The sequence below is a fragment of the Gymnoscopelus braueri genome (genome assembly GCF_963280865.1).
Source record: "Gymnoscopelus braueri genome assembly, chromosome: 17".
Taxonomy (NCBI): Eukaryota; Metazoa; Chordata; class Actinopteri; order Myctophiformes; family Myctophidae; genus Gymnoscopelus; species Gymnoscopelus braueri.
The window spans coordinates 27,415,257-27,435,693 of NC_137617.1; the positions used below are offsets into that span (position 1 = coordinate 27,415,257).

A 20,437-nucleotide genomic window follows, 5' to 3' on the forward strand; every position below is an offset into this window, starting at 1 on the left:
TGGGAATGATCCAGCATTACTGTATCCATGTTGACTGCACAACTCAACCACTAAATTAAGTGGTTTGGCAGTTGTGTATCTCCATTGGTGTAAATTATTACTTTGCCCTCTAATTAGGAATTATAGATTGCCACTTCTATGACATAAAGACAAAAGGGTTGCTTATCAAAGTGAAATGTTGAATATATGGCTCACATTTAATTTCTACTTGGAATAAGTAGGCTACAGCTCATGGCTCGGCAGACAAGAGGTGTGTTGCATTAAATCATTATTATCATTATTATTTTTACTATGTTGAAACTGCTCAACTATCTGGTATCATATGCTTTAAAGCCCACCTACCATGATCCAAATGAGTAGAAAACAGAACATCTCTGAGCTTTTCCATTGGACATGGGGCCCCACTTGTGGGCGTGTTCCACGTTTCTGGTTGGCTCACGTCATTGACGCTCGCCCTAAGCCCGCCTCGTCCCTGCACCGACTGGCTGTCCTGCCTGTCACTCACCGCCTCTTCCAGTTCTCTTTTCAGCCCCGCCTCGTCCCTGCACTGACTGGCTGTCCTGCCTGAGGATTTTCACGAACAAACATCACACAACGACAGAATGCGTTCAAGTTTGCTGCTGCTGCTGTGCCCGTGTACCGTATCGGACCTTTAACGCCATGGACCTATAACTATCACTGCATGACCGCCGACTGCACGGCGCTTCTACCAGCTGGACCGCAGCGGTTGGTCTGGAGCGCGTAGAAGGATTGTATTGATGATGCATCATCCAGTATCACAGTTTCTCTGAGAGAGAGAGAGAGAGAGAGAGAGAGAGAGAGAGAGAGCTAAAGAGACAGTGGGAGAGACGGAGAGAGAGAGAGGGGTGAAAGTGTAACTACTGGGTAATGCCGCTGCGCTCTGCGTGATGGAGGCCGGAATGTCACCTGTGAAGCCTCGTAACATCATCCACATCTTCCTGGAAAGCAGCGTCAACGAGGAAGACGCACTCATCGTAGCCTAGTGCACGGACGGCCGTCTGCGCTGACGTAAAGTCATTGAACAACTTTTGGGGGAGGCATTACCTATTATTTTAGTGGGAAAAGTTGCAACATAAACACCAGCTGAGCGGTGGGAGGCACCCCTCTCACAACATGACTATCCTCGATGTTACTTAGCTCATGTTTTAGTGGCTCATATATTCACCTTTTAACTTTAGTGGTGAGATAAGAGATTCTACTATCAACGTTGGACATTCTAGACAGGTGGACCAAATGAAGACTCATCTCTTTTTCAGTCATATGAGAAGTTATTGTATCATATGTTCATGATCTTATCATTGGGATTATTGGGGAACTGGGTAGTTTCCCAAGGAATTTGAGTGGCTGTTTTCACCCAGTTGCACCTTTTTTTTAATACGAAGATAACCATGTCCACTAAAGACAACCCTTGTCGGAAATTTCAAGCCAACATTTTCAACAAAAGTAAATGTCAGAACTGTTTCAAACCCAGGGAATCCCACTTGTTGAACGACGAAGACTTAAATAAGGTAAATATAAGCTTGCTTTATTTTATTTGTATGAAGTCTCCTGCACACCACACAGCATTTATGTTCTTTTCACGTGAAAAGCCTTGTGGCCTTGAAATTGATGTTCAAAACAGTTTTGATGTGTCTAGCATAGTTGAAGTACAAAGGTATGGTTAATTGGACATAATTGGTTACCAGCCCGAGGGCGGATATGTCCTAATGCAGGCCCACATGTCATACTGTCAACCATGTGAGATGAATCTTGAAATGAAATTCTTGGATGATTGGTCATTATTTTACTTTTTCTCCAATAGGACCTTCAGTAGCTATAGTTTACATGTTGTTTGAAAAGTATTTTAAATACACATTTTGTATTTTTTTAATGACTTGTCTGACCTGGACATTTGATGCATGTATCCAAACAACAGTCTAGTTTTGGTGGGGGTGTCAGGTGTGTAGAAAAATCACCTTATTTTCTTGAACCAGGGTGTGACAGTGGTTTGCTTCAGTGTATGTTCTTTAAAGTCTACCTACCTACAGTATAGATGAGGAGGCTATATTGTGGAATCCACAATACAGCCTCTTCATCTATACTGTAGGTATAGATGGAAATATCCACAATGTGGATATTGCCACGTTATGCAATGTAAATGAACTTGTTTGACCTGGCTTCAAAGTTAAACAAAGGACAGGTAGACATAAGCTTGAGTTGACTGACTCACAACAAGGTTATTACTCCTTGGGATTGAACCATTAATGTGCATTGTTCACACACACACACACACACACACACACACACACACACACACACACACACACACACACACACACACACACACACACACACACACACACACACACACACACACACACACACACACACACTAATGTCATGCTAACTGGGGGAGTGACATATCTTGAGCACATGATATCTTCAAGGGAGTTGGGGAGGAGGTTTCAGAGAGCTTGATACATTTTAGTAATTTCATGACCAACTGCCTCCCTGCATGAATGGAAAAAGATGGGAGGTTTAGTTTCTCGCCCAGTGGAATTCTTGACCCACAGGCTATCAGACTTTGCCCCGAGGAACTGTGCTCAAAGAAAGGTTATCAGACTTATCACTCACTATGACGAACCTGACGGGGAATCATGTTGCCTGTTATTGTGAGGGCCCACTACACACAGGATACCGTGGCTCTGTAAATCTTATTCCCAACATATTTGAAGCCAGAGCTTTTGTCATTCCTCCACAATTTTGCCCTCCCCCCACCCGCACATTGCTGCTGGGGCCACATTTCTGCGTGCACTATTACATAGTCACTGTGATGAGGATGGGATGGGATTGGGGGGGGGGTAAAAAGAGCACACAAACACACAAATGACTGCATTTAACCATTCAAGGGTAAAAACTGACCTATATCCTACTCATCTACCGCCGCCCCTCCCAGGAGACCTCAGTCAGCAATGCATAGGTCTGGTCTGGCCATATGAGGAGAGGTGCCCCCCAAGTCTGTCCTCAACTCCAGTCTTTCTCTTTGTTTTCTTAAATGCTCGTTTTCCAGGGGTCTATATGGAACTAGCTATCATGCCGGTATCAGCCTGACTGCTCCTCTGCTCTCCTCCCAGACCCCTAATGCCCTTTCCACTGTGTAAAGTATTATTATCAAATAGCTCGGGGCCTAATCCATCTGTCAGGCGATATCCCTGAATCTGCCACATTTGGAACCCTGCTGTGCGCCAAGATGGTTTCTGTATCAATATTTAATATACAGCAGGTCTGAGACTTAGGTTGAGAGGTTGTCCAAGAGCAAGAGGAGAGGGTAAATTATGTACCCCTAGAGTTGAGTGAAGGTTCCTGTCCATCACAAATTATATTTTTCTTTGTTGTCTTCTTTGACCCAGTCTGGTCGCCAAAGAAAACATTCACAAGACACATAGAAGTTGGACATTATTTCTATTTGCCACCCCAAAACGTTGCATGTCAACATTTCTGGAGTTTTTTTTTTAACATTTCAAAGTACATGAGAACGTGTTATTTACTGTTCTGTGCCTGCTTTCACTATGCAACTCGAATTGCGCTGAGTCGGCAGCAGCGTGCGTGCGTGAGCCCCGAGATGTGCCCCAGAGGTAGGCGCTAGCCGAGCAAGTGGCCCCACCATGTGATGTGCCTGGCTGCCTTGAAATGTTGTGATGCAACATATCTGTGGTTTGCAGAAACATTCAATGGCAACAATCCTGTTGTGCAGTCATCGTCTGTCTAGGCGATCATCTGGGAATCATGTTACACATTACTGTAATCTCTGTGAAAGTGGGTTTGTGTTGGATTAGAAAATGACCTCGGTAGCTGATTGACCTCAATCAAAACCACTGGTAGAGAGAGAGCGAGGGGGAGAGAGAGAGAGAGAGTGAGAGTCTTCAGGCTGGTGAGAAATATCAAAGCTTTTAACCCCACTGTCAAGTGCTCTTAGGACTGAAATAGAATCATGTAGGTTGTTTGGATTTGTCGATGTTTATGTGTGGGTGAGATTTATTCACCTTAAGCATGCTTAGCAAAATTTGTAATGGTGTACCCACGCACAACAAAACAATCCCTTCAGATCCAGCCATGGCTCAACAAGTCTTAAGCGGCTGCCTACTGGTGCCATCGTCACTGTGTGTACTGCGCCCATAAATCCTGCTGTCCTGCTGGCAAATTTTCTCCCAAAATTTGTATTATTTCTTTTTATTTCAAATAGAGCAAAAATACAAGCTCACAAAGTGTTGTGGTGCGTGCGACATGTCTATTTTCTGGCTATTTGTCATATGATGAGGTATATTGGGCTTAATTGTTAAATTACCACCAAATGGCCCTTGTAATTCTCAATACAATGGGTTTAATTTACAAATCCCGAGCCAGACACATTTTTAGGCCCTTGCTACTACTTACCTCCCTTACCTCTCGTCCCCTGCTTTTCTTTCTCACTCCCTTTACACACACCAACCCACCCACTTAGGGGGATCAGAGAGAAAAAGTCACGTGTGAACCTTTCCTTTTTTCCATGGCAGCATGGTGCTCTGGAATGCAGCCAGCTGTAGACTGTAGCTTAGCCGCCGCGCAGCTGACTCCAAGCAGCTAGCAAGTTGAACCAACATACACACAACTCGCCTGAAGCTGAGCTCAGCTAAACGGCGGCCTGTACAATAGAGTTGCGTCACCATCCCATGTTATCTGATATGATCAGACATTAGATAGTAGTTGTTTTCACTGTAAGACACTACTATACTGACTTGGTGATTATATCTTTAACCCACTTAGGGGATATTTTGCACTCAGTGATGTACAGTATTACAGTATGTCTTTCAACCTCCTCTTAATTGATTTTTTTTCTCTCCACTAGGCAAAACCTATATACGGAGGATGGCTGCTACTCGCACCCGAGGGAACAAATTTTGACAATCCTTTGCACAGATCCCGGGTAAGTGTGTTCGCCCCCCCTTTGGCGGACTTGAGATGAAATGACAGTGAAACATGAGCCCCTGCTTAATCTCTTGAACCCTCTCCGAATAACATCAATTTTCCTTTAGCGAAGGAATTTTGTGGCTGAGCTAAATGCCGTTTACGAAGTGTTCTCTTAAAGAATCTGTTTTATTTGGCCAGAATCCTTTTGACTCCTACTAAAAGCTGTCCCTTGTTTTCCTTTTCCAGACCTGAGACAAACAGTAGCTATACTTCTTAGCATTTACTATTGCACTCATTGCTGTGTCCTATGTGGCAAACACTAGCTCCAGAATAGTATTCTCTGAAAACAAAACTTTAAATGTGCCTATTCTGTCCTTTTTCTGGATTGAGATCTAAAGCCCTGAGAATGAGGCAGCACTTCTGTTTTTTTTGTGTGTGTGCAGAGTGTGCTTGTTATACTGTGCAGTCTTTCCATAGTGTTTGTGCCAAAATTACACCCCAAACAGTAGACCTGATTGCATGCGGCTTCCGAGGCTGTGTCACAGAGTGGGCAGCTTCCTGTGGGGGGGTTTAGCTCGCTCTCTCTGTCTCCGAAAAAAGAAAACGAAAAAATCCCCTGACCAGTACTTTCTCATGCAATAATGAGCATAATATTGACTTGAAATCACAAAACCTGCTCCGCTGGGGGATGGGGGCGGTAGTTTGATGGAAGCCTCCTACTGTTCCGTGGCGTGCTCCATCACGGTTCCCATATGATATGGTGACAGGAGAGTCCCGAAAGATGAAGTATAGGGAGGACGTTTGGGAAGAGTGGGAAAAGTCCCCGTTCCCATCGTCCCGCTGATGGCTTCCATATGGGGTGGGGGGTGCATCCCTGCAGCCTTCAGTTCAGGCCCTACTACTGTCAACAGTGAGTCAGATACCGCTATACTACCACCCTCCCCCTACAGGCACACATTGACATCGCTTAAATTCTCTTAACCCATTCAGGCTGATATCCAAGTTCATAGTTCAACATTTTTGCAAATCTTTGAATTATATATATTTTAAAGCGACCATTTTTTAACTCAAATCTTTGCTTCTGGGGGTCCCTGGAACAAAATATTTTGAGATAGGGGTCTGCGGCCAATATCATTTTGGGGGTCCTTGACATGAAAAAGTTTGAGAACCACTGATATTATAGCAACATAGGTTTTTTTTCCAGACATTTGTAGAATCCCCCAGAAGCAAAGATTTGAGTTACAAATGTTCACTTTAAATATATATATATATTCAAAGATTTGCACATATTTTCAAGATTTTTCAAAAATAGCAGATCTACAAGCTCATAGCGCGGCACTCGGTGCCGCGCTATGAGCTTGTAGATCTGCTATTTTTGAATAGCCAAAGAAATGTGAAAATGACACACGGATGCGTTCCCGGTCTGAATGGGTTAACTGCATTAACCCTGGCGTCCCTATTTTGGGCACATTTTCAAAATCGGTCTAATTTATTTTTGATTTCGTCACGGAATAGATCCACAAGCTCGTACCGTCCTTAATTGTCATAGTTTGTAGATCGTCCTATTTATCAGACGACAAAAGTATATAGGGCTTAAGTGGTTAACTGTTTGTAGTCGCGTCGCCCCTCTCAATGCAGTGTAGTTAACCAGCAGTTATGCATGTGTGCATGGTGCTGAGGTAAGCGCAACCGTAAGATTGAGAAGGTGCCCTCAACTGAAATTAAGGGACCGGACAGACAAGCCAGTGACGGAGAGAAATGAGGTGATGATGAGTCATGAGAAAGTGTTGGAGTTGTTTTTATGTATCTTTGGAGTGCTGGGATGAGGTAATCAGCAGGCTGGGACGGCTGTCATCGTTATGCCAGCCTCTTTGGTTTAACCCATTAAGACCGGGAACGCATCTGGGTGTCTTTTATTTTTATTTGTTTGGGCTATTCAAAAATAGCAGATCTACAAGCTCATAGCGCGGCACCGATGAGCTTGTAGATCTACTATTTAAAAAAAATCTTCAACATTTGTACAAATCTTTGGTATATATGTTTTTAACATTTTTTACTCAAATCTTTGCTTCCGGGGTGGTCCCTGGAACAACATATTTTGAGATGGGGTCGGCGGTCAAATACATATCATTTTGGGGGGTCCTTGACATGAAAAAGTTTGAGGACCACTGACATAGAAACATAAGTTTTTTCAAAAAACTGTTAGGATTTAGAAGAGATTTTTAGAATCCCCCAGAAGCAAAGATTTCATTTACAAACGTTTGCCTTAAAAATATATATACACTCAAAGATTTGCACACATTTTCACAATTTTTCAAAAATAGCAGATCTACAAGCTCGTAGCGCGGCACCGATCTGCTATTTTTTAATAGCCGAAGACATCTTAAAATGACATGTATAGATGCGTTCCCTTCTCGGTCTTAAAGGGTTAACAGGTTATGGTTCTGTTCAGTTCAAGGAAAGCATTAACTGAAGTGTTGAGAGAATAAAAATGTACCCATAAGAGTCAGGACTTTACTGTGTTGCAGAGACTAGCATTGCGAGTTATAGCTTTTCCCCTCAGTTGGCCCTTGAGAGCTTAAAGGGATAGTTCACCCAAAACATTACTTTTTTTTCTATCGGTTAGTCACCCCATGGAGCCTTGACTTCATGGATAAAAAAAAGGAAAACAATTGTCGCATTCCTAAGCCAATAATTTGATGACCAGCGGACCGGTAGGCAGCGGTTCCGGTAGGAGACACAAAGGAGACTCTTTGTGTCTCCTACCGGAACCGCTGCCGGTCATCAAATTATTGGCATAGGGGTGCAAAAAATATTTAAAAAAAAAAAAAATCAGTCTCCATGGGGTGACTAATTGATAGAAAATAAATCATTTTTGGGGTGAACTATCCCTTTAATGTCACCTTTTTTAAATTGCTTCTATGAATAAAAGTATAGTATGATGCCTCTTTAACTTGGGCTCTGTAGGAAACCTATTGGCAAGTGTATTCAGAAAAAAAGGACATATATGTCCTGATGAAGGTCTGAACAGGCCGAAACGTTGACGAGCAATAAAATACCATGCAGAGCTTTTTGCAACTTTACCAGTGTGCAGACTCTATTCTTTTTTTTTTCATGATACTTTGTTTGTCTGGCACCTGGGCCACGGATGTGCGTGCACTACCCTTTTCAAGTGTATTCAGACCCCCTACTGCCTGGTAGGTCGGTAAGGTCACAAAGTACTATCTCATTTTTTATGCATGGAACTCGCTATGACATAGAGCCAAGAAACTCGACACTTAGACAAAACGGTACTTTAGGGAAGAAGGAGGCTGATGGAATCATGATATGGCTAGTAGCGAACAAGGAGATCAATGAGTACCATCCACATATCATATGTGCAAACGTGTAGTAGATGTAATATCCTTGGGGAAGGTTACCCTCAAGAAATTATTCACAACAAAAGATAGCCTTATTGATAAGCACCATACTATATCTTGCCTTTAACCACGTAAAAAATGAATCCTGGCATCCCTACTGTATATTGGGCATATGATTATAGCCAAACATTTTCAAATTGCAAAAATAGCAGATCTACAACCTCTCAATGTGAGCTTGTAGATCAGCTGTCTTCGCTATTTGTATTACGACGAAGTATAAGGGCTAAAGTTTAATTACTTATTGCGTGATATAATTTGTTATGCAGGTGAGAGTAGCCCTGCCTGAAGACCAGAAGCCTGTTATTGCCCTTTGTCTGTGTGGTAGATGTTTGGTTTTCCATGTGGGAGTCCTGGGTTCAAATCCAGGCGTTTTAGGATTCTCGTTTCAAAGCGTCAAGTGTACATTTTGTAGAGTAGCTGCGCCTGAAGACAAGATGCCATAACAACTTAAACCCTCCATACCTCTGTATTAATACCTAGTTGCCCGGGTGGGGTCTGTGTACTTGGTCCGTTCTTCTTTTTTTCCCCCTTCACGCCAAATTTCTTTGCCGAAAAAGCTGCAAGATCTACAAGCTGTGAGCTTGATGTGATCTGGCTGCAAATGTTCCCCCCAGAATAGGGATCCTAGGGTTCAAGTGGTTAGTTCTCCCTTGGCCTTGGCTTAGGAGGGGGATTCCCCTTTGCATGAGAGGTAGTTGTTTGGTGTCCCTTGTGGGAAACCCGGGTTTGGATCTCTGTGGTTTCTTTTGCTCTTGTGTATGGTAAGTATCAGTTCAGGGTTGGAGACAGAGGCTTATGTTATGTCATTCTGCCTATCAGGATGGCTTGCCTAAGTGTAGGCTTTCACTGCCTCCAATAGGCTTAAACTTCTTGTGTCTTTTTTCCCCCCCTTTGTTTGTCCCTCATTCAAATTTTAAAGTTTTTTTGTATGAGTAGATGATTGATCCACCTTCATAATAATATTGATCAACTTGCCTCAAGGCCTTGCTCATTATGACCGTTGCTGTGTATAAACGTGAGTGTTGTGATGGGGTTAATGTCGCTGATCCCATCACTGCCCTGGAATGTGGACTTGTGTTGAAAGACACAATGGTTGCAAAACATAGTGTATTTTCAAACAATTTAATTATTTTGCTGATATATTGAGTCGCATAATATAAGTTGAAGGTGTTTGTCACACATACTGTGCAGTTTGTAGCAGCATTGGTATTGTATTTAAAGGTTCTCATCAGTGTGCATAACAATAAAATAATAGTCTGAAATAATATGAATACAAATGAATAATTAAACAAAATAGCCATACAAATAAGCAATATCAACAATTATGTACAGAAAAAAAAATATATATATATATATATATACTGTACATATATCCAACTATGATAACTGATATTTAAAAGTGAAGTCATTCATGTGATGATGTCTAATTAACTGAAGATTCCTCTTTTTCTTTGCAGAAATGGCAGAGGAGGTTCTTCATCCTATATGAGCATGGCTTACTCCGCTATGCTTTGGATGAGATGGTGAGTCAAAGATACCTACTGTACCTGTTGCCCCCCGGGTAGTGTACGCACGGGGATCCGTTAGGGTCTGCATGACGTAATTTCATGAAGTGTCACTGAACAAGAAACTTAACCCATATCTGTTCCCCCCTTGCACTCGACATAGCCATCTGAGCAGCCACCAGCTGGGTGAAGCTGAAACTGAATTAAGCCCATGGGTATTATATGAGCAAATTTCGTTGGCAGGTTTGTTAAATGGTACAAGCAAAACAGAATAAAAACCTGAATAAGAGACTTGTCGAAGCCTCGCTGAAGGAATTCATTAGCATAAGATGTCTTCATATCAGAGGATAACAGGAATGCATAGAAATAAGGTATTCACTGTGCAAATTCCCAATTTTTGATCGTTGGAGCGCCCGGCCAACCCGGATGCACCGCAGAGGATTCTAAACACTAGTCTCCGGTGTTGGGCAGTTACTTAACCCCTTTGCCACCCAGACACCCAAGATAGAGTTAACCACGACAGCCTCTTACCATGGCACACGCCCTTCAGTTATCTGATCGGTCATTAGATTATGACAGCCCATGTTGCTCTTGAGTGTGTGCTTGTTGCAGACACCAAATTGTAGTATGTACAGAATTGCATCCCCTTTGTACGGATCTTGTGGCTACACAGACGTGCAATGTATATTCAGGACTTAAGTTTGGTATCAGCAATAATCGATTGCCTAGTTGGGAGTGATGATGGACGAATTTAGTATAATGTACCCCGCTATAGATATAGCAGCCATTTTGACTACACTGGCAAGTTAATTTCAGTTTTTGAGAAGAGTAAACTCACAGTGAAGCACAAACTGAAGATGTTTGATCAAAGGAAGTGAGCGGCATCTTTCTGAGAGTTCATTAGCAGATTTAAACATGAGAGGTTCTGTCTTTTACTTTGTGTTGTGCAGTTGGATTTTGACATGCCTTCTGCGTTTCTCCTTTTATGCAATCGAATTGTTGGCGTTCTTCCATTCTTCTGAGGAATACCTGTTGTGTGTATGATGGGCCCGGTGCCATAACGGCCCGGCTGTCATCACACTTGTCAACAGCACAGCAGTTAGCTTAGCATTTTGCTAATGTGTTAAATACTGAGCCAGTTAACTAGCACAACAGTGTCAAAAGGAAATTTAAGTGACAACTCAGGTTGTTGATACTGTAAGGTCTGCAGGGCTGTTTGCGTAAGGTGCTAAAACAGGCATTGTGCAAGAGCCCCCTGGTGCATCCCCCCCTCAAAGGAAAAACTGGAAAAACCACTTAATGCCACGCAAATCCAAGTCAATACATGACGGATGTTTGTTGTGTCTTATGTTTATATAACCTACGTAGTACGTGCCTTTTTATTGTTTTAGCTAAGTTTTTGTTTGGCCAACATACTTCAACTCAGCACTGGCCCCTGAACATTTGAACATTCATTTGAAGCTCTGTGTGTGTGTGTGGGCAGACAGAATATGGAGTGACCCAGACCAGTGTTATCTAACATGTTGGAGAGAAGAGCTCCTTTGTCTAAACTTGGAATGTTTTTGAAGTGAAAGTGGGAACGCATCGAAAGGATGAAAGAACACTTGTAGTGTGTGCGCACGCATGTATGTGCGTGCACGGAATTGTGTGTGTGTGTGTGTGTGTGTGTGTGTGTGTGTGTGTGTGTAAAGTCACTCATCAAGGACAACTCGGAGATATTTATTCTGCAGAAAACCTGCCACATATGGGCTAAGTAGGGTACTGTTCACACAGTGCAACCAAGAGCAGAGGGAGATTTATCATAGATATTCATAGGCATCCATACCCCAGTTCTATGTTCCTAAATGTTTGACTCAGCTAAATGTCTTTTTTTTCTTAAACGAGAGGGGGAGAGACAGGGAGAGGGAAACAGACTGCGTAGTGGAAGGAGGTCGGGGAGGCATATCACGGAGCCTGTGCATTAAGAGACGAAGGAAACGTCCTCCTCCCATCCTTGTCACTCGTCATCTTTTCATCTCCTTTCTGAAAGGAGGATCAAAGAAAGAGAGGGAGGGTGGGTCATTAAAGGTCTGGAGCTGGAAATATCAAGAGGCCCTAAATATAGACTCTCAATTGTCACACCAAGCACACTTGAATAATTGTTTTCCATTGAATAAACAGTTGTACACATTTGCTGAATACATTGTATACGTGGCCAGTACACAGGTATATCTGCCTCAGGTCCTTCGGTAAAGAACACAGAGTTGAAATTAACATTTTCTTTTTTGTCAGACAGCCTACATACAGCCTTTATCTTTCTATAGTTTATACCTTATTAAATATCACTGCTATGCTGCAGTCTGAGAATAGTGGAATAGGACCATATCGGTGTCGATAGAGTACATGTCATTATCTATTCACATCTTTTGCCATAGATTTTATGAACATACACGCATCATTTTCTTATTAATTTATTTACTTGCATATTTTTCTTCTCCTATGCCATGCTGCATTGCCAGATTGCCATTAAAACTGTGAAACACTAAACAGTCATGATTACATGATTAATAAGTAATGGATGTTTGAATTTCATTCATAAACATCTTTTCTCCAGAGACTATTTTTGGCAAGACGTGTCAAATCAAGTACTTTAAAATGCATTAAAGCCCAACGATAACATAACTGACAAAATAAGCAATGGTACATATGTAGACTGTGGGAGTACCAATTTCAAGGTTCTGCAAGTAGATTGTCTTATCACACTGACATTAATGGAATCCAGTCAAGTGGCTTTCCCCCAAAATCTAACAATCCACAGCATGTTTTGGCAAATGGTTAGACTCAGCAGTAAATCCAGTAATGTCTATACGATGAGTCGTAGTCAATAGGCTGCACATGTCAGACCACTTGTTTTAACTCATTTTTTTTGGGTATTTTTTATTTATTTATTTTTTTTATCTCAAAGGAACTAGGAGAAAACGATTTTCAAAAAGTTAATGCTCCATCCACTTCAATGTTAAAATGTAAACGGAGAAAAAAAAAAAAAAAATTCAATTTTTCCTGCCTGTGGCATAGGGATCAACAAGCTTGAAATAAGCCTGGCAGTGAATGAGTTAAAGGTGGTATATAAGTGATGCTTTTGTAAAAATGTGTTAAAAGGTATGTATTCTAATATTAATCATCAAACTATAGGGTGTTGGTTCAGTAATCTCTCCCCCGTATCTCTAGCTCGAGTCTTTAACACATCCACCGCCAAGGGCTAATCTCATAATGTACTCACCAGTGCCAAGGTTTTATTGTTGTTTTTTGTTTTTTTCAGGTCGCCATAGGCCCCGTTAAAATCCTTTAGATTGCCCGATCCAATGTTTGTAAACAACGGGCACATGTCCTGGTGTCTACTCGTCGAGACCGCGTGTCAAACGGAGCCGCCATGTTTGAGTTCTGATCGTTTAAGTTAACATGGGAAATGCGAGGATGAAAAACTACATGTCCTGTACAGCTTTTACAGGGGTTTATGTGTACGACTTAGAATGGAGACAGACGGGAAACAAAAAACGTGATCGCACTTCCGGTCCGATCGGGTGGTGTTACACTGAAAATGGTCCCCCTAGAAAATTAAAAAAAAAAAAAAATTCGAAAAAAAGGAAAAAGCACCACAGCCCGTAGGCTACGGGATTGGCGCTTAACCGTTGGATTTAACGGCCCGTAGAACTACGGGCCCGGCGGTAAATGTGTTAATAAACAGAAAATACATTTTCAGTTGTGTCACCAATTTCATCCAATCAGGGGAGAAAACCCATTTATCAGCTTCCAATTTTATAGTGTTTCAATTTGGTCAGATCATTTAGTTTCATCTCTTCCAATTTCACTTGTTTATCCTGTATCTTGTATGAGTCCTCTCTCCTGATTGGATGAAATTGGTATCCCGGCCTTTTATGCGATAACATACTTTGTTTGTTGTTGGAAGTGCATTATGTTTCTCAGCACTTGATTGCCAATGTATACATGTGACTATTGTCACTAAATTGCTAATTAGAAGAAGGCAGGTTTCTAGGTGTCACTGGGGCCGTTTAGACCTCAAGCTCTAAATATCAAACTCAGCTGATCAGCTGGTGCTGGCAAACACTGCAGGGCTATGCTACGATCCAGTGGTGTTAAAGTAACTAAGTACATTTATTCAAGTACTGTACTTAAGTACAATTTTGAGCTACTTTTACTTTATTAGAGTATTTCCAATTGTCTATACTTTTACTTCTACTCCACTACATCTCAGAGGCGAATATTGTACTTTTACTCCACTACAATTATTTGAAAACTTTAGTTACTTTGCAGATATAAATTATTACATTATAAAACATACATTAACCACTTTAGCCCTATTTTATACGACGCGTTGTGAGCTTGTAGATCTGCTATAAGTGCAATATTTTAGTACTTTTTCCACCACGGCTACGATCACACAAAGAATGATTCAGCCTGCTGCAACACGAAGATAACTTCATGCACAGCAACACGTATGACACAGTACTCTGTTGTTGGTGCACAGTCCTAGCTGCCAAAACCACAATGTACTGCTGCCTTCTTAAAGGAGTAGTTCACCCAAATAATTACTTATTGTCAGTGTGTCATTCTGTGTACAGCTAATCCCCGGCACCGTTGGCTTGATCGCAATGAAACTGCACACACACTACCTGGATGCCAGAGCAGAACCTCTGCCCCAAAAATTTCTCATGGACCTGTTATAGCGCCACCAGGAGCCCAATTTGTGCACACTGTTTTTTCGTTTATTTCCATGCGGGAGGGGCTAGAGCAGCTCTGGGATCACCCTAGGCGATTCTGAGAAGGAATTCTGAGATGGATCACCGTGTCAAAAACATGGCTCCCCATCCGCTTCCGTTCTATTTCCTTCTCTAAAACCCCTAGCCTGGTTCCAGACTAATTGAAAAAAGTTTTTGCCCTCGGCAGATTAGGTCTGGCCCCTCTCAATAGAGATCTGATTTCTCTCCCTCCGAAGTTGTGAGGGACCAATCAGGGCCCAGTATGCAAATATGGGGGCGGGTTTATCACTAGAGGCATTTTTTATTTATTTGCCCCTCGGAAATGCAGGTTCCACACAGAGATTCCAGACTAATATCCATGCAGCGATATTAGTCTGGCCATGCTAGGCTATAAAACCCCTATAACTCCGAAACTTTTTACGCTGGGGTAAACAACTCATTTTGCATCCGCGATCGCTCCGCCATTGTTACTCGCGTGAGAGATGTGATCGTTCCAGCCGTTAGCCAGGACCTTCGGGTAAAATGGAGGCATGCTTTTTTTTTCATTGATCGCTCGTCATGGAGTCTACAGCTTTAAACAGCACAATGGAGCTTAACGGTGAGATTCCCGGCACCGAACGTATTCTGTTATTATAAAATTTTGGCACCCAATGTGTTAAATAAAAAGAGACAGTAATACAAAACCAAAAAATAAACCAAGAACTACTCCTTTAAACAAGAACTGTGTGCAACTAGTCCCAATCCATTTTAATCAAATCATGGATAAAAAGAAATAGCACCTGTTGTGTGACAAAGTATATAATAGCAATTAAGTGGGTAATGAGACTAATCGATTTAGTAAATAAAAGAATAAAAAAATTTGTCCTATTTTTTTTGTTGATTAGTTTATACTAGAAAAAAATATATACCGTATGTCGGATAAAAAACTTGCTCGATTAATGTAAAAAGTAATCGATAAAATCAATAGTTGCAGCCAAAATGTACTCAATCTGAAATTTAAATATCAATGATTTCTGGTGTACCTACAAGCTTTTTGTTCACCAGAGGAACCCAGCAGAAAGGCTATTTCAGGCGTGTGTTGTCAAGGTAACACATTTTTGTCTCTTTGTCCACCAACGCTGGACCACGGCGAGCATTACATGTGACATGGAGACATTTTCTCCCTTTTGTTTAGAGCTCTTGCTGTCTCTCTCTCTCTCTCTCGACCGCGGGGGCTACAGGACTCTATTCAGTGAATGCTCTGGAAAAGCAACGTACAGTAGTGTATGGGCCAAGGCTGTCTGTCTGGGCTCATTCATATGGTCAACAGCGAGCAAGCCATTCTACAGTGGCAGTAGGGGTAGAAAAGAAAAAACATCAAACACAGCAATGCAATGAATGACAGCGAAACAGAATAGGTCAAAGAGTTTGACTCCTTTTTTTTTTGTGCTGAGCTCCACAAGTTTGTGTGTGTTTGGTGCGCATGTGCGTGTACTGTATGTGAGTGAGTGTGCACTCGTGGATTCATGCGTGAGTGAATACACCTGGGACTGAGAGCGCTTCACTGGCGGAGGCTTTGTCAGGAACAGGTGTTGGGTGCTTTGGAGGAGCCCCGGGCGTTCAGACAGGAAGACAGTCAGCTCAGTGTGGTCACCTCCAAGGGGGGTTGGTGGAGAGACAAGACTTGGCATCGCTGAGGAAAAACATTACGATGATACTTTAACCCATTAAGACCGGGAACGCATCTGTGTGTCATTTTTAGATTTCGTTGGGCTCAAAAATAGAAGATATACAAGCGAGCTTGTAGATCTGCTATTTTTTTTAAATCATGAAAAGTTTTTTTCTTTTTTTTTGCGGACATTTATAACTCAAATCTTTGCTTCTGGGGGTTCCTTGAACTAAATATTTTACAAATGTTCGCTTTAAAAAATATATAATCCAAGATTTTGCCACGAATTTTCCTGATTTTTCAAAAATATCAGATCTACAAGCTCATAGCACGGCACTTGGTGCCGCGCTATGAGCTTGTAGATCTGCTATTTCTGAATAGCCAAAGAAATCTAAAAATAACACACAGATGCGTTCCCGGTCTTAATGGGATAACTTTACTTTTTCTTGGAAAGCATATTGCTGTATGTGGCACGTTGTACATCTGTCTCCTGTTGTGGTTTGGTGTATATTATGCGCATACATAGAAAGGCAAGCTCACAACCCCCCCCTTTATACACAAAAAGTCCATTATCACTGAGCAGCGAACGCAGGTATGTGGGTGTAAAGAGGACTCCTTCCGTCCCCCCCCACACAGATAACATGAGCGTGAGATACAAGGCTCGACACAGACTCTCTAATAGCCGCCTCGCTATGTGGTTCAAAATGGCAGCCGGCAACACCTAGATCGACCCTGTTCTGACCCGACCACAACACACACACACCCACTCACACTCTGTTTCTCTCTCTCGGTCTCTCTCTCTCTCTCTCAAAACTAGTTCAGGAACACAGTTGCAACACCCACTTTAAAATGACCCCTTATCATGTGAGCTACACTGCGACACCCTTAGTGTTGAATTAACACTCAGGGTTTTGCTGTCTACGCTGAAATGGCTTTGTTTGGAAATGGACGTGCCGTTTTTCCCAGCTCACACCCACTAACTAGTCTCTTGATATGCTGCATGAGGTCAAGAATCTATGCGGAGCGGACGAGGGTGGCTCGATTGATTTAATAGTCCTTGGTGAAATGTTGTTTTTCACTTCTTTTCCACTGTTGAGACTGTAGAGAGTAATGTTTATGAATGTTGGGCCACATCGGGGTTTCTTTTTTCAGCGACAGCGCGGTATTCCTTGGCCGGGCCTGTGTCATGTGGCTTCTGTTTTGATACTGCCGTGATTGTGATTGATTTCTGGGTCCCGGTTAGTGTACTTTGTAAGCCGATACTCTGCTCCAGTGTACGTTATTATGTGGCTGTGTGTGTGTAGGCTAAATGATGGAGGTAGTGTTGCTGCTTTTTTTTTGTCTGCCGATTTAAGAAAAAAAAGGAATGAGAAAGCGATGCGATTTCACAAGTATGTTATACCTGCAGGTGAGACACTGCTTCATATCGAGTTGCAGTACACAAAAAGGAAGTCAGCGTGGCCTCTTTTAACCCATTAAGACCTGGACGCATCTGTGTCACTTTTTGATTTGAGCTAAAAAGCATTATTTCACACTTTGGCTATTCAAAAATAGCAGATCTACAAGCTCATATGAGCTTGTAGATCTGCTATTTTTGAAAAATCGTGAAAATGTGTGAAAAACTTTGAATATATATTGTTTTAAAGCGAACATTTTTAACTAAAATCTTTGCCTCTGGGGGTCCCTGGAACAAAATATTTGGAGATGGGGGTCGGCGGCCAAATAAATATAATTTTGGGGGTCCTTGACATGAAAAAGTTTGAGTACTACTGATATAGAAACATAGGTTTTTTTAGATTGGGATTTTTAGATTGGGATTTAGAAGACATTTGTACAATCGGCTTCAGGTCTTAATGGGTTAACCATGACGTGGCATGCAAGGAAGTATGTTATGATGTTTTTTATGGACACGACACGAGTAAAGCTACAGTAGGTGAAATCGTATCCCTAAAATGCGTTGGATCTACAGTACCATGTAAGGTTTTGAATCACAGAATTTATCCACAGACTGTTGTCTGCTGCAGTCAGTGTGACTCCTGTGTTATCTTGTTCACATCTGTTGTTATTCCAGTAAGAACATGACTTTCTGATGTTTCAACTGTTGAGGTCATTCTCGTTTCATCTAAGCACAATTCATTTCCTGTGTTTACTGGATTTCAAATAGTGGACCCCTTGCCCCATAGCACCGTCCAAAAGCTGAGATACTTCCGAGAACAAAATCATTCCATCTTCCTCAGTTGGATGCATTCTTTTAACTTGAGCCACACATTGTAGATGGTCTCTCCCTGACATTTCTCATACACTAAGTGTGACCTCGGCCAGGGATCGCCCTCAGACTTACACTCTGTTCTTCTGAAACATAAAATCGAGGGCTATTTTTAACCAGTTTCGAAGGCCTTTTGTCTCCGAGTCGGTACAGCAACGGGGAGGCCTTTTTAGTGGATTGGGGGGGCTGTTTTTTTGCTGTGTTGTTGCCTCGGGGCGCTCTGTGGTGGGACAAACTGGAAGCTGACTCCCCCTTCAATTAGGGCTGCTCGCAGGCGAACTCCAGTCTACCACAGCCAGCCATGGGAAACAGTGGAGGGGAGAGAGGGCTGGAGAGAGGCCTGGGACAACAGAATGAGAACGAGGCACTAATACCCAAGAGTTGGGGGTTTGAGTCACAATGAACCCAATTATGTTCCTGCATGTTATGTATGCATGATTCCTATTTATAGTTTGCATTCCATGTGTTGGCTTACAACTAGTTTAGTCAAGGTTGATGGATTGGTTTCTTCTGTTTTTGCGAAGTGCTATTGTGACAAAAAAAACTTCTTGAAGTAATTGAAATGAAAACAGAAGTTGTTGACTGGTGGTCCAATGGAGACTGTGTACAGATGTAGACAGAGAATGACTTGGAAGATTGAGAAAAGAGACTGAGAGGCAAAAAGGTGGACTGGATGGTGAATTACAACTCCCGGGTATTGATAAGACGGAGTAAGCCGTCCCTAGCAGTTCACCGTGGCCGTTTACTGAGCAAGGATCGCGGCCGCGGGAGAGGCTTGTTTTGGTTTTGGTTTTGGGGCTAGATAGGGTGCGTGAGAGTAATTTTTAACCCCTGCCCCCCCACCCAACCCCCCGGGTTCCAGTAGGAACTGATCTGCTGGAATGTAAACAGCCGAGGATTACAGTGGGGTCACTGTTCCCGTCGCACAAAGCCGCAAAAACCCTGGGAATGGCCATTCAGTCAGCCTCTAATCGTCAGGAACTACTACTACTACACTGTAACCGCCTCTCAAACCTACACCTAGCTGTAGCATGCAACTCGAATCACTCTCCCAGGTTGGGGTTACATTGCACAGTTCCTTTTTTCATTAGTTTCAAAGTCTACTGTTCTCATATACCGTATTAGTTGCACTGTGCAAAACTATTGTAATAGTCTGTCTGTACATGTATGTCACTCTGTCTGCAGATTTGCCATCAGAGAGTGCCGCAAAGAACAAAACAAACTGTGCTCACCTCTAGGATATCTTGTCTCTCACTAATTCTGTAAAATTTTTGTCATGCTTTCACATTCTGGGCCCTATTTCGACGGCATAACTTTGCGCCATGGCACATGGTTTTAAGTTGTGTTGGTAATGGTACAAAAACAAAGTAATATATTATTCCTTACTCCAAAAGTAATATTGATTACTCCCTGCCAAAAGTAACTAGTTACACTACTCGTTACTGGCAAGTGCTTTTTTTCTGTACACACTGCAAAATCCTGTTTGAACGGGTCCATTTGGTTACATTTGTTGACGCATCAGAGTTAATTAACATTTAAGGATTGTACCATATATTGTATTCAACATGGTGCCCAGGTAAAACCAACAAAAAAAACGAAAAGAAAATGTGCAAGTTGTCTAGTCCAGACTCTAGACAAGGAATTGTAGAGCTTGTAGATCAGCCATTTTTGGTGCTTGACACAGTATTCAACCAAGGGCATACTATGAAAGCTGCCATAGCATGAAAATGGAACGGCTCAGGCAGAGAGAGAACATATAGGCTAATGTTGTGGGTACGGAGATTGAAAAGACAAATTCATATTCATTCATTTTATGGACTTTAAAACAAGGTAAGGGACATTGTAACCTCTTATTCCTTGGGGAGGGGGGGACTGAAATCCAAGCCTTGCCTGAA

The 20,437-nt window shown here is 42.1% G+C and overlaps 1 protein-coding gene across 4 annotated transcripts in view; it reads left to right on the forward strand.

The window, feature by feature from the left end:
• The first annotated feature begins 576 nt into the window (after positions 1 to 576).
• Positions 577 to 20,437, forward strand: part of LOC308105350 (myosin phosphatase Rho interacting protein) — a 74,493-nt gene continuing 54,632 nt past the window's right edge. For all 4 annotated transcript variants that reach the window (XM_080456015.1, XM_080456014.1, XM_080456016.1 and 1 more), the window contains exons 1-3: positions 577 to 1,529; positions 4,886 to 4,963; positions 9,824 to 9,889. In XM_080456015.1, coding sequence (XP_080312141.1) covers positions 1,410 to 1,529; positions 4,886 to 4,963; positions 9,824 to 9,889 — 264 coding nt within the window. In that variant the 5' untranslated portion in view covers positions 577 to 1,409. The remainder of the gene's footprint in view (positions 1,530 to 4,885; positions 4,964 to 9,823; positions 9,890 to 20,437) is intronic.